We start from the raw sequence: 17,773 nt of genomic DNA, 5'->3' as shown, positions 1-17,773 counted from the left end.
TTTCATACTCCTGTCCTGTCTATTTTTACTGATTAGCCTTGATGACTCATAGAACTGACTGGGTGTATAGAGAGAATTTTATTTTTGGTTAAATAACTTCAATGAAAACTGATTCGAGTGACGTCTTTGAACAAAGTTCAGCAAGTTCAGGTGGGAGATTTCAACAGATATTTCTGTGTGTGTGTGTGTGTTTGAACAAATGGAACACACTTGCTTGATTCGTGACTCAAACACAATATATACTGTTTTCATATCCTTCTGCTTGCACTTTCCATTTGGTCTGCTGTGCGGTGCATTTCATAATTTCACGCGCGCGCACACACACACACACACATTTATAATTTTAAAGAAAAATCTTTTGGAGGCAGATAGTATTGTTGTGGATTAGCCTTGATAACCCACTGAAGAGACTATTTTTATAGGAACTATTTTGTTGTAGGGAAGTAGTTTCAATGGAACCTGATCAGAGTGAGGTCTCCTTTTTAGAAAAATATGGTTGAATGTTTTTCATTGTAATACTTCTGACAATAAAATCCTATTCACCCCCTCTGTTTTGGACTGCGGGCATTCATGCAGACATCCCTAAAACTCCACGAATAAAAAGAAATATATGGCATTAAGCTCTACAGAAAATGGGAAAACACATTCTCCTCATATGAATAGATCTTTTGACAGTGTAATTCACCTTAACAACACCCCCCCAAAAAAAACGATTTTCTCACTTACATCTGGTATCGAATCCATGCAAGTTTGTTTTCGTTCCACCCAAGAGGTTGTCCTTGTAAAAATTGTCTGTATTTTTCTGTGGACAACAAAGACACTGCTCTCCAAAGCCAGATTGCTGTTAGATTTTTGAGATGTAATGTTTTCGTGATTTTTGAGCACTTCAAATGAAATTCCATGGACTCCTGTCGTTGGAGAGAAATACCACAGACTGGTATCTCAAAATATCTGAAACTTGTTTGCTTGCATGGCGAGACTGAACGAGTAGAAGAAGACAAAATACGTATTCTTTCATAACAGGTGTCCAGATTGGTGTATTATGCACTTTTCCTGGAAAGTGCTCATCCCAATCTGGGCTAACATGCCAATGATGAGTTGAAATTTAATTCTGCAAGGTCCAATCTGAATATGAATGAAAGCGTGTTAGGATGAAGTCATAAAGTTGGCAGCCAGTGTGATGTGGGACATCACCTCATCTTTTACCGCTGTCTTTTACCTTCGATATAGGGGGAGGATACAAAATGTCTAAAGTGCTTAGTTCTGCTGGAAAGAAAGTAAAGTGTTTAATATTACATGGTTAGGCAAAGTTATAAAAATGTTGCAGAGCAACACGCTTCAGATTCCAAGAGCCTTCATCCGGGTGCCTTTTACCTGCATTTGACACTGAATATTAATTTTGCTTGGTGTGAAAAATTTGAGTTTGAACTTTAAAATCAACAGAAGAACTTGATTTCTGAAGGATAAAACAGGCGGAATAAGTAGGCGATCATCTTTTTAAGAGGTGAAGTCGTGTGGAAAGAAGTCGGGTGAGGTTTCAGGGGTGGCGGGGGGATGGTGGGTGTTTGCGCTTCAAGATGAAGCAGATGGATTAGTGTTAGCTGAACTCCCTGCTTCCTCTCCTCCCTCTGTCTTTCCCCAGGTGGAGTGAACGGACAGAGTTAAGAAGTGATTGGCAGAGAGGAGGGGAGGGAGCTCACCACCAGAGGAGGGGTGAAAAGACAGTCCACTGGCCAGTGTCTCTGGAGATCGTAGGTGGTGAAGGGGAGGGCGTTGGACACCCAGCATGCAGGCAGCATGGAACGGGTGAGGGAGCAGCGGCCTTTCTGCTCGCTGTCCAAGAGCCAGAGAGACAGAGAGAGAGACCGAGACCGAGACAAGGATCGGGAGCGCCGTTACACTGCCTCCTCGTCTGACCGAGAGGACGGAGCCTGCCGCGTACCCACTCAGAAATCCTACAGTTCCAGCGAGACGCTCCAGGCCTTTGACCATGACCCTTCACGAATGCTGTTTGGAGGAAGAGTCAAGGAGATGGTCCACAAGGAAAGTGCCGAGTACAGCAGGCCAGGTTAGCCAGAGCAAATGTTTGCTCAAGTCATCCTTTTCACTGTTTGTCTGAGGAATCTTCATAATAGGAGCTGAGTGGTGAGATCATCCAGGCTGACACGGACAAGTAGACACTTTAACAGGGTACTCACAAAAAAAAAAAAAAAAATCGAATTTATTTTTTTTCTCCAAACCTGACAATAAATCAGAGTTCAGAGGATCCAACAGACAGAGTATCTCAGGCCATGTTCATTTTCTGATGAGCAACAGTGTGAAACATCATTAGTGTTGTATTTATTAAATCCTGCAGTGTCCTCTTCCGCTTCATCTCTGCTAGTCTGACAAGAAAATTTGGTGAGATGCTGGTTTATTTTAATGTGGCGCAATTAAATATACAAATAATGTCAAAGCAAAACAATTTGGGTTTTTTTTTTTTTTTTCAGAGAAAATTCCTACAGTGGGGAAGTGAGGATGCGGTTAGAATAGTAAAGAAAAATACTCAGTAAATATCACTGGTCGGCTGCTGGAAACTCCTTAATTTCTGTAATTAAAAAGTTTGGGCACTCTCTTACTTTTTCTTGGTACTAATTGGTGCCAATTTTAAAATGAAGAGGCTCAAGTTGTGGGGAATGGTTCCTTTTTATTCTATCTTAAAAACTGAAGCATTAAATGTTAACAACTGTTTCTTACATCAGTAAATGTCAGATTTAATGTTCTATGTCGAGTTATGCGTGTAGTGCTGAAAAAGAGCATCTGTACGAATCTACATCTACATTTGACCTATTTTTTTTTTTTATCGTTACGATTTTTTTTGTGATGCATTCTTTTCTTCAGTCTTTTTCATTCTATATCAATTCAAAAACTTAGATTTTAGGTGATTTTTGGTGAGTTAGGACTGTCTGATAAAACCAGGTAATCTGAATAATCTCACTTTATTCCTAAAGGAATTACATTGGAGCTCTGATGTAATTTGATTTAAACGAGATACATTTAAGCTCCGGCGATAAGACGTTTTAGGATATTCTTGTTGATATTGGTTGACATGGCTGACCTTGAAATCTAAAAATTGTTTTTATCGTTAACATTTCAGCTCCAGTGTTTTAAAAGCAGTTATGTATTCACTGATCGAAATGAATAAATTGAAAAATTAAGAAATGGAAGCTTCTGGGATATAGAACCAAAATAATTTTAGTTTTACCGTGATCACATGAATAATCTCATCCGACAAAGTCTCCCGGTGTTGGACTGACCAGATGACTAAGAATATTCCTCAGTGACACAGAACATTGAATGAAGTCTACATGAGGTCTTTTTTTTTTTTTAATGGATCTCATTTATTTTGCTTAGATGTCAGTGTTGCAGGCTTTTCTTTACTTCCAGTGCCTCAAGTAATTCTAAATGAAAATAAAATAAATATATGCTAATGATTTACTGTGAAATAGGCTTTGTTTGAAACTGTTTCTGAAAACTATAAATATATAATAGCTTTTCCTTTCATTTAGATGATTACAAGAACTTTGATTCTTTTTTGTGATTTTTTTTTTTTTTTTTTTTTGTCTTTCTGGGCTTTATTTTTAAAACTGGAAGTAAAAGTATGAATCCCAATCAGACTTTGCCCATAAAAGTACAGTAAACTTTGAGCTCCTCTGATTTAAGTCACATAAGATTCTTTTGAGAGTCTAGTTAAGTTAATGACTGTTAATTAAGTAGCTTTGGAGGGGGCTGCTCAGGCTTTAATTGAACAACTTCCTCCATGCTTCTGGGTTAAGTGTTTCCAAGTAGCCATGTCCTTGGTCGTTAACTATGCCTCCGCTTGGTTTGTTACATCTACAACTTCTGTCATTCACAGGGCAGACATTTTCACTGAGGCAGCTCGGGATTTGTGAGCCATCGGCTCGCAGAGGCTTGGCGCTCTGCCCTGAGACGGGCCTCTCCCACCCACTCAGCAGCTACTCGCGAGGGCAGATCGCTTCGGAGAACCATGAACCTATATCCCCGGAACGTACCATGACTCTTTGGGGAAAAGGGGCAAAGTCTGGGCAGAATTCATGCCTCTCCAGTCGCTCTAACTCAGCACTCACACTCACTGACACGGAAATGGACAATAAATCGGACAATGAGATGGGTGAGTAGGGCACACTTTTCATTCTTTTATCTTAAAATACTTTTTTTGTTCGCAGCACATGCTTTCATTGCTTCTCAAAGGGGAAATGTAAGAAGAAAAAAAAAAACAACAGCAGCAGCAGTGGGCTGGATTATGGTTGGTGCTGCAGACAAGGCGGTGATTGGTGGAGGAGAGTGGAAGTGCGATTGGTGGGGCTGGTGTCTGGAGAGGTTTTCGCCGCAGCATTTCTTTGGATCAAAGGCGTGATTCCTTGCCGCATGCGGGGAAAAAAAAATCCGATTGAGTAGTTGCCAGTCACCTGGTCCTTCTCCACAGGAAGGAGAGGAGTTTGATAAAGTTTTCCCATGGGCTAGCGTATAATCAAAGATAGCTTTGTGTGCCTCAGTCAGAGATTTTGCTAAGAAATTCTGCAGTGGTTGAGTGGGCATGCACAATGGTTGATTAAATGGGTACAATGGTTTGAAGTGCAAATTTGATCATGCTGGAAACCTGAGATGGAGGATTGAGCTTCTCTGTTTGAAGAGGGCAAATCTTTGTTGCGTCAAATGGAGGCAATGCGTATAAGATAGCTGCACGTGTGTGTGTGTGTGTGTTGAGGTTAAATGGATCTAACATTCTACTTTTTTTTTTTTCCAAGCATCAATTCACCCAAGGTTTGTTTGCAGTTCCGGTATCTCTTTTAATCTGATTAACGTGGCATTTTCCACAGTGTTCCCTCGTTTAAAAATGTTTACACATCCTGCGTTTTTTCCTCGTCACTTGTATCTTCTCATCCTCGTATGCTTTATAGCGTAAAGCTTGAACATTCCTTTTTAAAGTGGATTCCCTGAAAATGCTCCCCGCCATTGTGTGTCATTAATCATCTCCATTATAACGCAATCTATGTGCATCTGTAATTATTCTAAGAAAACGATGATCTCACAGAGTGGCAGGCAGTTAAAATAATTAGGCTTGATTACACTTCGGTGGCAATAATGATAATAAAAGAGGGGCTAAAAAGGAAAATGTCTTGTGTCTGAAAACATTGGCTACCATTTGACATTTGAGACAAGTCATTTTCTTAATGGTAGTCTTCATCATAGTGAGTTTGTCTCCTGGGGGAGCTGAGTAAGCCTTTTTACCTTTTGTAAATGCCATCAGAATTCAAACCCATGTATTTGTTCCAGTGCCTGGCCTTTGCCTTGGCCCACTACTCTGTATACAGTTATGAGTCACTAAAAGCTCAGGCGTACCGCAGAGGTGCAGGTAAACAAAACCTCCACCTCCTTGGCGCTTGACTTTTGGTGAGGGGGATGGTTGGGGGGGAGGGGAATCCCCGTCTGAGTCGTGCGATTGGATGCGTATGCGTCTCCAAATGTATCATTGTCCCCTTTTGTCAGTGCTGGCAGTCACGCTTGTGCAATGCAAAGCAAAAACATCAACGCTGCTTCAACAACATGGCGGAGAGACGAAGGGGAAAAAAAAAGAAAAAGAAATCCCAAGCTTCATTTGACAACAGAGAACAACGACAGTGCTTGATGTCATAGATGTCAAGTGATCATTGTGAGCAAGAATGGATCAAATAGACGCTTGACACATTGATGTCTATGAATCCTATTGTGTCCGATATAACAACATAGATGAAGATGAGCCCATCAGCATTTTTTTCAGTTGGGATCCGGTGCACATTTGCAGATTCTGATGCCGATTCCAGCACCAGAGCTCTTTTTACATCATCGTTATTACTGTCTTTGTAGCAGTACGTTTACATCGTGAGGCTTCAGTAAACCACACAGCACTTCTCCACTGAGAGCAGAAATTATACATGAAAGCGTTCAATATGAATATATTCCAGATACATTCACTTGAACAGTGCATGGATCCTTGATGTATGCCTTCCGAAGTCCAGCACAAGCAACGGAATGGAATCTGGATGTGGATCAGCATCATCAGTCTGATATCCAGCCGGTCTCCCATCTGTAAATGCAGATCATGCAGAGAGGCTGATGATCGTGTGTGTGGAAAAAAAGGAAAAAAAAAACTGGGGATGTAAAAAGCAAGAGAACACAGAATGTTCTGGTCGGTCCTCCTCAGAAGAGTCTTCACACCATCCAGCTGGTGGTGTCGGTGGATCAGGTAGCTACCCCCCCACCCCCGTTTATTTTTTTAAAAGGTATAGGCAGACATCTTCTAGTTGAAGTAGCAACACTTTCTTCAACCTACAAAACGTGGAACTTCTGCACACCTGTCACCCTCACCCCTTTTCCTCCTACTCTGTTTCTACACCACATCAAATTGTGTTGACACTGAAACTGTGTAAACCTACATTTTGACACTGGGGAATAAAAAAAAGGTATCAGGAAATAAAGGAATCGGATTTGACAGGCGAGCAGAACAATAAATCAATCAATAAATAATTCCTCAATTCACGTCGTTGTTGCAAAGATAATAAAAAATATCCCAGGGGTTATCAATGTACCAATAAGTAAAACCCTTTTTTAAATTTCTGTCAGTTCCACATAATGTTACTACACCCCAGAGTAAAATGTTAGCTGTGACGTAATTTGAAATACTAACCCCCTTTTAGTTGAACTGTTTTTTTACATCTTAAGTAATTTTTCATCAAGATTTTGAGTGAGTGGCAAAGATAAATCTTGCTGTGGCTCCGCCTCCTTAGGTCTTCTTCTTCTTCTTCTTTTTTTTTTTTTTTTTTGCTATGAGGCATTGCACTTTTGACTTTCACTATTTAATGAAGTAGCTAAAAGAAATGACCCATCCAAAGGTTTCCATCTTCGACAAGGGGCCGTTCAGCCCCACTTATTCATAAATGAACTCAATATTTCATTCTAATTCCCTCTGTTCTCCGGAGTGTTTGACACAGACAAGTACCAGAGGCCCCGGCACAGTCAGGTGTTAACCTCCGTGATCCAGAAGGAAAAAAAGGTCCATCTCTAAAGATGAAACCAGGTTGCTTATTTTAGATTTCCAGCTTTCAAGGATCAGGTCTTAGGCTACTAAAGATGGAAGGAGATAAATTGTTTTCTTGTGGCATTTATTTGCATTTGGGGAAATGTCAATAACATTGATTGAAGGATATCGTCCAGTTTTCCTGTGATGCGATCAAATGTGGCCTTGTCAACTTTAAGAAATGTTCCTTCAACAATTTTTTTTAAAGCCCAGTCTTGGAGGGAAAGCTTTGCAATTAATATAAGAGATTGTTTTAATCCCAACGCAGTAACCTTTTTATATCGTATTAATCCCAACGCAGTGACCTTTTGGCGTTGATAATTTGTAAGTTTTCAGTTGAATGTCAGAGATGGATGGCGATGTTATCCTGATTCATCCAACGTCTTTCTGATGTTAAATTGATGTCCAGTGTTAGCCGAGCTATTATGTAGCCAGCATTGATTTTACACTTGATATAATCCACAGCCACTCACAGAATTCCTTGAAAACAACCCAGATTGATTAAAGCGTCTGTTTTATTGGGCTCTAGTTATGCTGTGTTAGGTAAGATGGTCAGTAGTCCTTAGATACCTCACGAACTGACATTTATTACACAAACAGCAAAACACTATTTCCTTTAATCAAAGAGGCAAAATAGCCCCCCCGTGCCTCCCGTGATTTTTTTTTTTTCAAATTTAATTTTCAAAAATAACTGATTACACATGTGGCTAATTAAAATACAGAGTGATTTTAATAAAACGGTTTGGCTAAAAATCAGACTCATGGAAAAATAAACACAAATACACACCCACGTGTACATGTGAGCGCATGCACACACACGTGCATATTGCTGTGACATGTCCCAGCTGTACTGCAAGGGAACTTCATGTCCGCGGGGAATTCAGCTCAGCCATAAGTGTCACAGTGTTGAAGAACAGAAACGTTCAGCGTCAGTGTGCTGTAAGGTCAGTTCTGGCGGGTTTTTTTCTTCAATGTTAATTTTCTTTTCACAGCAGAAACACTTCTGAAGCCTCAACGCATTCCCACTGCAACAGAGTATTAGAGAAGCCTTCTGTAATTAATGGATGGCATCTGCAGTATGTAGAATGGAGAAATTTGCTGCAATCACTTGTGCAACAATTACTTTATTCTTATTAAGATCAGTATTTTGCACTTTGTCTCCATGCCATTTAGTCGGTTTAATCGAGAGAAATGCACTCGTTTTTAAGGACAGAATTTTGTATTTATTCAGTTTTTCATAACAAAATGTGAATGCGCGTGCAGTGGAAAGAACACCGATGTATGGAGCAGAATTTCAAACAAGACATCAGCCACATCGGGTCGTAACTGAAATATCATCAGCCTCAACACAAACTTTCTTACTCCAAACCTGTTATTTTTCAGGGGATTAACAAAAAAAAACAAACCCCATTTTATTCAGCTGTTGACCTGAGATGACTCGTCAATGTTTACCTTCAGCTCTTGTGTGTGCAGCACTGGATTCAAGATGGAGGCAGGGTGGAGCTGTGAGCTGCTGGTCGGGTGATCCAATGGAGTTGTGGGATTTAGTCACAAGCTCCAGTTAATATATTTCATTGGTTAGACTGGCGCAGTGACTCTTCAAAGTCAGCGGGCTGATGGCTGCAGCTTTCTCAGGAGCAGCTCATTTGCACTTGCTACTGACTGTGTAGGGTTATAAAATGTTTATTAGCTGATGCCAACGTTCTCTGGGTCTGGGTGTAGCAGCACAGGGGTGGCGAATCTAATCATTACTATTCAGTTAGTCAATTACTCGATTGAATTCAACAACAAACTCGCCAAAATACATGCACAAACTTCTCTCGTAAACATTTTATCAAATAACCTAATCATGGTTTTGTAATTTCCACATCTCTGCAGGGTTATGATATTTATAATACACGCTATTTTTCAGATGCCTGCTCAGAAAATACTGGAGCTGACATTTTATGATGAATATAACTGCTTCTCCACACTGTACCCTGTGAGAGTTGAGTCAAATGGGGACATTTTTACATTTCATGATGGAGTGTCCATCAGAAGTTTTTTGGGAACAAATAACAAAATGTCTTTCTGAATCACTTGGTTTAGAGATTGACTGCTCCCTAGAATGGATGCTCTCCAGGCATAATCGTAACTATACCCAAGCTGTGATATATTATATATTTTTTCCTCACACACTTCGCAGCGCACTGTTGGGAAATAGCTTGCATTCGTAATGGAATTTAAAGATAGAAATTGAAAGACCATCAGCTTTGTGGTAGGTCAGGGTTAAGGAGCAATAAAAGGTGCAAATATGTGTGTGTTGTATGGCTGCTTGCACCTCAAACATTTTAAATTTGTAATTAAATGTAACATTAATATACAAAATGTATATAAAAGCAATACAATTTTTGTCAAAATTCTATTAAATAGCATATGAAAAAATATTAAAACTGAAAAAATACATGTATGCGTGCATGTAATTTTGAAATAAAAAATAATTGCAATTGATAGCTCAGATGCTGTGTGTGTGTGTGTGTGTGTGTGTGTGAGAGAGAGAGAGAGAGAGAGAGACGACCCTGAGACACCTTCCTTCTATTACGAGTTCACAAAGCTCTCAGGGTGGAGTGAAGATGTCAGTCGTGTGTCCTCTGAGGTCTTTTGTTCATTTTCCCGCTCACGCACGTTGTTGCAGTCAAACCTGCAGAGCATCCGGCTGGTTGGCGTGCCGCCGAAATCGTACTGATGCGATGCAGCAGTGGACTTCTGTGACAGTTTCAGTGCATATGTGTGTCGCCGCTGACCGCTGTGCGTTTGAGACCACAAGAAAGGGAGGGACAAAGCAGGCGTGTGGAGCGCTGTGTTTTCTCGTAGGGCGACACGGAAATGGCCAAGAATTGTAATTTTGTTAATAGTCTGGGAATGTAGGTCACTTGATGTCACTGGTTATATTACTCTATATTGACTGTGTGGGAAAGTGATAACGGGGCTGAAGATGCATTCTCATTCTTCTTTAAAAATTTAAAATTTATATGCACTGTAAAAGACTGAGTGCAATTTTAGCAAGCCATTATTGTTAAGATGCCAGAAATTTTATGTCTCAAAATTCTGCTGTTGCTGCGCTGCAGCGCCGTGGGTGAGACTCAGTCGATGTTATGTGAGGACAGTGAAACAAATCATTTTATCTTTGATGAAGTAAACTATAGATATTTCATCTTAGCACTTTCCGAGCATGTATTATTAATGCTTTGCTATCATATTATCATTATTATTCCAAACCTGTATCATAAATGTAATTCATAGTTGTCTTTTATGCCTTTTAGAAAAACTTGTTTTTAAAAGTGCACAGATTTTCCTTATCATACTCACGTTACAGGTTTGGTGATACGTCTGGTGTGTTTTAATGTGCCAAGAGATTTGGTAATCGTGTTTCCACCACAGGAGGTCGGTACTCGCAAATTATTTGGTTGGATATGCAGAATCCATAAGCAGGACACAAACCGGTAGAACTGTAGTTTCTATTTTTCTGTTTTATCAACCACATTCCAGCAGGCTTTTGTTCATTGCAGCAAAACCATTCATGTGGAAAGCACGGAGCACGTTGGCGGAACATGAAGTAACACGTCTCCCAGATCCTCTTAAGAGGATTTAGCTTTTTAGTTTATCGAAATTCGTATTTTCTTTGCGAAACAGCTGGTAGACGAAGTGTTTCAACTCTGCTCTCACATTTTAAAGTTATAGCTTGTCATATTTTCACATAACTGAGGCCCCCCCCCCCCAGGATATAGACCTGCGCTACTGAGCATGCTCTCTGGGCAGAGCTTTCTGCTAACATGAATGCTAATGTATCCTCTAACTTACCAAATGTTATCAGATCAAATAGGGATCGTGACTTAAAGTCACTTTTCATGATGTGATACCCAAAAGACGTAACCCACCATTGTACAGCAGAAAGGAAAACAATGGAGCAGGGTACAGTGGAGCCTATGATGTAATGTTTCGCTTCATAGCTTTAGGTTGCCCGTCGAACTGTGAACTATAACTTTGGCCAGATTTCTGCTGGCTGTTGTCGCCAGAGGCCGTTCATCACCGATGGGTTCAGAGATTGTGTGATTTAAGCCAACGTGGCGTGTCCAGACATGTAAAAGGAGAGTGACATAATCCGAGATCAGAGCCAATAACTTGTTCTTTGGTTGTTTTTAAAAGAAAAGGAATTCATAGATAAACAGCAGTGCTATTTTCTTCGTTGTGTTTGGATTAAAACAACCCGAAAGTGAGGTTGTTTCTGTGATTTAAGATCACACATACTGTGATAGAAGATTTCGGCCGTATCGCCCACCCCCTCCCCTCATAAAACATGAATAGCTGCAGAAGACAGAAACATAGCATGGCCCAGTTGAGTTGAATCCTAATAGGGTGTGAAAAAGCTTGGTAGGAACTGCTGCTACAGCATTGCAGTAGCTTGTGACAGCTCTCTCCGACTGTATAAAACATCACACATGGGGTTTACCATGCAGTGGGAGGGTGTTGATGCCTGCTGACCCCTGGTTAGGAGGAAAGGACTTCTGCTGCGATGCCTGTCATCCATTGCGAAAGAAGCATCACTTGCTCTTGTCTGAACCTCCTGTCCAGACTCATTTTGAGGACAAAGTGTGTCTTTTATCTTGCGACGGAGGTTGGTTCGTGTGAATGCAGCTGGCCTGCGTCCAGCCATGTTTGTGTCGGTGTCCATGATGGAGTGCACCATGAAAAAAATATTTGAATTTGTCGAAGCCACAGACCTAAAATTGCAGCCCTACACAGTTTACAGTTGAGAATAGCTCACAGAGTCATTGTGTGAATGGTGCCAGGAAAAGGTTAATTAAATCAGTAGAGGAGTCACAGCGAAGTGTGCTGTAGCACAGCAAGCACCAAAGGCTTTTTCAGGTGGGAGTATGAAAGCGTACCAGACACCCTCCAACATGCTTCTCTGTGTGCATGTATTCATGTTCTCTCACTCTGTGTCTCCCTCTTTTTCTGTCTAACAAACACTCACATTTTTCTCACTCTTTATCTCACCATGATTACAAAAAAAAAAAATCGTGCAAAAGAGTAGACATTTTTACACACACACACACACACACACATACACACACGTGCAGCAATAAACACACACGCACGCATGCAGGACATCACGCTGGTGAAGGTGACATGCCATCTGTCAATCTCTTGTCTCAGTTGTGGTCTTGTGACAGTGGCATCGGCCTATTGATCGGCATAGTCAGAAATCCTCCCTCGCCATTTTTATAATTCAATATGGCACATGCCAACCATTAAAAAAAGAGTAAGTAACATCAGAGGGTTTTTCCCCCCTCTTTTGGTCAAAAGGGCTGGCCATCTGTGATGTTTTTTGAAGATCACTCCAGAGAAAACAGTTTCCTCATTTGTTAATGTGAGCTGGGAAGGTGGCTGAGCTTTATCTCGCAGCTCGTCGTTTGGAAAAGAAAGGGAGGAAAAAAAAAAAAAAGCAGGCTTTGATTGCCATCATTTATTGTCATCACTTCCATGGTTGCTGGCGCTGTCACCGTGTAAGTGCTCACATTGTTAGTGCTCTGGGTGACAGGAGATGTGGGATACGGCAGTGACGTGCCGACTTGTCATAGAAGGTGCCGCGCTCATCCGTCTTGTGAAAAGATTTCTGTTGTGGAGGAGTTTGGAAAGCCCGGAGGAGGTCATTGCTCCGTTTTGTGAAGAGCAAATGTCACTGACATTTGTAACCGCAGATGATCGAAAGGCAAACTGACCGCCGATATGGGAATTTATCCATTTTACAACGCCATGAGATGCCCTTTTAGTTTTTTTTTTTTTTTTTATAGTGCAATTTGTCTGCGTGCACATGCATTCTAGTGAACACATTAACACAACAGCAACAACACATGCTGGAACATTTTCTTCTCACACCACAGCTACCCCCTACAGAGTGGATGATCTGATTAGACTTTGGAGTGTCTTGCTGTATAAATTTGCATATTAATGGGAGGAAAACAGATTTTCTTGATAGCTTGATCTTACTGATACCATCCATGTGAAAACGCAGCTGTTGATTTAGAAATGTTTGCTAATTATTGCATTAAGTATCTTTATTGAATGGCATACATGGCGTACCTGCATGTATGGCGGTGGCTTAAGATAATACAGATGAGTTTTTTTTAATGCAGAATTTAGATATTGAGGCAACATCGCAAGTGAATTTCTTCCATGGGGCTGCGAGTATAAATGATATAAATCTCTTAATTCAATTACTCACTTTTCCTTAATATTCACACTTGGCAAAAAAGCCCATCAAAACTTCCTCAGTATCTTATTTTGTGTGACCAACATGACAAAACCCCATGGTATTTAATCAGCAAGCAGAGAAAAAGCAGCAAATTTTCACAAATTTAGAAGCTAAACCTGGCAATTAAGTTACTGTAAAGATGAATCAATCATCAGAATAGTTGAACATGGATCTATGAATTGATTAATCAACTTAGGGAGTTTCAAGTGGAGCAAATATATGCAGTATTAGATTTAATCTGTCAGGGGTAGTGTTGCATATTCCTCTGAGATGCAGCTGCGCCGTTAGCAGCTATTAACACTGTGCAACCTTCTTTTCTGCCACGCGACGTAAAAGTATCAACATTTGCTCGTCCGACTTGAGTTCCACGTCTTCGTCTGCTCCGTCTAATCACTTGTAGGTGCCAGACTGCAGGATGTGTTATTAGGAATTACTCTGAATTTGTTTATCACGAGGGGCACTATTTTCCATCCTCAAGAGAAAATGGCTCATTTCATTTCATCACACAGTCTAATTGTATTACTGTGCAATACGGAAATAATCAGGAAGCCATTTTCTACTTGTATGAATATCGGTGCAAGAAATGTAGATTAGAACGTTGGTGCAGTTGTTTTGCTGGTAATTACATTTATGACTGTTATCCCCTCAGCAATCAAGGACCATCCATGTTTTTTATAAACACAGATATCCACCGTTCCTCTCTTGGGGTGTGTAGTAAATCGCCAAACATGCCTACCGGGGAGTGAAAGAAATAGAGGAATATTTCTTGTTAAGGTATTCTTCCCTGCTTTTCCCCCCCTGCTGATTGCTTTTGAAGTGGATAATCAAGACACCGATGTTTTGCATCCACTGCAAGCATTTTAGTGCATCTACAGTGTGACATGTAAAGCAAATGTACTGTGCACACTTTGAGGACAGTCGGGATGTAGCATCTAGACCTTTTTTTTTGTTTGTTTCATATGGGCTAAAATAGATTTTTCCTCTCTCGGTGCACCGCTGGGTGTTCAGACGTCGTCCCCAGACAAACCTCAACCCACCAATCCACTTGGTTTCATGTCTTCTTTCTTTTACAACCTCCTTTCTCTCCCCTTTCTTGGGACTTAAGAATATTTGTTATATTTATTGTCATGGTGCTGTGGCTTCGACCTTTCTGCTCCTCAGTTGTCGGCAATCAAATTGTTGGGAGTCAAGGTGATGCTTCTGTTGTGCTCTGATCTGAATGAAGAAACGTCCTCACTTTGCTTGTTGTTACCCTCAACTTGATGATTTTGTGTCACGCTGCTTCATAAATCGTGAGTTTGTCTGGTATTTCCAGAGTGTCCTCAGAGCTTAAAACTTCCTGGCTGCAAAAAAATAAAACAAGTTGCTCAATCTTTGCACAGGATAAAATGAGAGGAACCCTAGAAAGAGTTTGATAATGGATCAGGTGGTTTTTAATGAAACTACTCTAATCTAACTGTACACTTACAGTCTAATGAGTGTAATGATGAAAATTTGAGTAAAAACTTATTAATTGTGTTAGGGTCCTTTTTAATTTCCATTTTTGACACAGACAATTAAAAGCACATTTTAACTGCAAATTATGAACACTGAATCTTTTCATTGGCCGTTGAAATGCGTTTGAGTCTTTAATACCCACGAATGAATGTTTCATTAAAAGGCTCTGACTTCAATCAGGATTTCAGGGAGTTTTCATCATGTGAATGTTTCATCTTGCAGTAACAATACCACATATCAAAGTGTTTCCATTTCTTTTCACTCTATCAAGATGTCTGTAATATTTGCCTGAGTCAATATAAGGAAAGTCGTTGGTTCAGAGTTGTGCAGCGAATGCGTAGCTAGCAAAGCTCTGTTTGTGTTGCACAGAATAGTTCAGATACAAACCATCAAGGGGTGGAATTTACATCGTGTGTTATAGGGTTGAGGTGAGATGTCTCTCTCGCTTCAAAATCACGGGGTAGTCGACACCTTGATGGTTTCCACGGTGACCTTTTTGTTTCTAAAAAGACAAAAACTCTTTGAAAAGTGTTTTTTTGTTTTTTTTAAATGCCAGACTGAATATTCCTGAAGAGAGGAAAGAAGATCTGGAAGACATTTCGGTCCGTTCATCTGACTGGCCTTAAATTGATACCATGTGCTTGCAGCAGTTTCCTTTTAATGGGCTGAATTTTGTGCTTGGCAGACTTTTACTTCTGAAAAAATGATGACGCTAGCCTGTTTTTTTTTTTTATATAAAGCAACAAATTAAAACCATAAGCATCAAATTTTATATTTTCATCTAAATTATATTATCATTGATTTTTCTAATTTTTTTCCCCCCTAACATTTTTAACAGAGAAAACAAAGGGTATTTCCTAATAGTTTTAATTATAAAAACTAAATTATAATATTTGGGTTGTTAATTTTCAAACCAAATGCTCACAGTTGATTTATTTGCTCACCCAGCTTTATATATTCTTTCTGCATTTAAAAAAAAAAGTTCTTTATGATATTGTAGGTTATTATTAAAACCTCTTCACTTGAAATGATCTAAGAAAGTATCATAAAAACAAGAATAAACACATAAAACAGATCATTTACAGCCCAATATGGGCAACATTTTCGTAGCCACTTGATTTAATGTTCACCATGTATGTTGCAAGTTTTTATTTAGTCTTAAATCCCTTAAAGAACAGCGTATTTATCTGTTGAGTATATAAAACAATATCAAAGAGCGACATCAAAATGGCTATAAAATCTGGTCTAGATGTCTTATTGCCAACATGGGACGTTGGTGGCTGAAGCATATAAAGTTTGATAGTACTATATTTTGTGATCCACTCATAGTGTTTTATTTAAAGTGGTGATTTGCTCCCACAGGGATGGAAACAGAAGCAGTATAATAAGTATGATGAGACGTTGTGGTGGCTCATCAGGGACTTGGGGTGGGGGTGGGGGTCAAAAACCTGTAGAAACACGTCATGCTCACAGCTTTCTCCGCTCTTCAGCCCAATTTCTGGCTCTATTTATGATGGACACTATTAGGGAGACAGCCTAAAAAAAAAATCCACTCGCATTGATATTTTGCATGAATTCTTGGCAGGTTTCCTCTCTGGAGGAGAAGCATAAAAATCACCTTGTAAGCTTGAGTTGAGTTGATTTTAAATAATAATCCTGGTGTCACTCGACCCAAATGTATGCTCTAAATTTATGCATATATATATATATATATATATATATATATATATATATATATATATATATATATATATATACTTGAAGCAGTTTTTATGTTTTTTTTGTTTGACGGACGTAATCGTCTCATTTGATATACAGTCATGTGATGCACAGAGAAATCTAGAAAAATCTAGGGGACCCTTTACTCTCTAACACACAACTCCTTCCCTTAAGAGAGAAAGGTCAGTATCCCAAGGAGGAAATGGTGAGCCATTGTTATGATTGATCACATGGCAAGGTCCAGGGAGGACGTGGTGTCACTTTCATTGTCAAACTCATTATACCAGAGAAGAAGATTCTTCTCCCCTCCCCTCGGGTCCTTTCTCCCCAGCAGCCATGTGAAGAGACCCCTCCATTGCATCCAGGGACAAGCGGTGCACGTCCAAGTGGAAAGCCAAATATGCTGAACACACACAATGTCTTTATATGTTGTGGAAAAGAGCACAAGAGCAGATTAAAATACAGAAAAATGATCGCAGCACTTGGAATATTAGTATTATTAACAGCCAAGTTGACAATGAGATCTGCCAAATCAATTAAAATATAAGAAAACTGAAGTCTTGTAGCCGAAGGCAGCTTGCAGGAGGTTTGGAGGGATATTCTGGTCCTGATTAAATATGAATGGTATCAGAATACATAAAGCATTCTGGCCAAGTGCCCAGAGCAAAGCATCCTGAAACTGTGGTCACTTCAGAGGCAATGGAAAGGCATTAAGTATCCGAGCTATGAAGGGATGCTCATGTAACACAGGTTCTCAGTTCTATTCATCCAATCACCAATGCAAACCTAAGCACTTTGCAGTTATAGATTTGAGGCCAGTGATTGATACTGTATACCATGTAAACAGATTCATGCTCAAAGAAAGAAAACAATGCTCTTTTGTAAAAAGGGTCTCTCTTTCACCTCTCTCTTATCTGGGGGGGGGGGGGGGGGGCTTTTTTCTTTGCTGAGTGCCAAAAAATAAAAACATAATCCCCCTTTAAAATGCACTGTAGGCGAGCAATAACCATGATTGTGGTTTGCTAAATAAAATGACTGAGGGAGCTGACATATATTTATCCTCTTCTCAATTTATTTTACGCGTGATTTAAGAATACACGATTGAATTAAAGCAGCCCACCTGCATTGTAAATACTTCACGCCCC

The 17,773-nt window shown here is 39.9% G+C and overlaps 1 protein-coding gene across 1 annotated transcript in view; it reads left to right on the top strand.

Moving 5' to 3' along the window:
* LOC147251458 (teneurin-3) overlaps window positions 1-17,773 on the top strand; it is a 154,796-nt gene that overhangs the window by 13,916 nt on the left and 123,107 nt on the right. The window contains exons 2-3 of the mRNA XM_086222155.1: window positions 1,643-2,068; window positions 3,896-4,171. Coding sequence (XP_086078281.1) covers window positions 1,798-2,068; window positions 3,896-4,171 — 547 coding nt within the window. The 5' untranslated portion in view covers window positions 1,643-1,797. The remainder of the gene's footprint in view (window positions 1-1,642; window positions 2,069-3,895; window positions 4,172-17,773) is intronic.

The sequence above is a fragment of the Aulostomus chinensis genome, chromosome 13 (genome assembly GCF_037954235.1).
Source record: "Aulostomus chinensis isolate RoL2024-O1b breed Wild chromosome 13, RoL_Achi_v1.0, whole genome shotgun sequence".
Lineage (NCBI taxonomy): Eukaryota > Metazoa > Chordata > Actinopteri > Syngnathiformes > Aulostomidae > Aulostomus > Aulostomus chinensis.
This window is presented reverse-complemented; position numbering and strand designations above follow the sequence as displayed.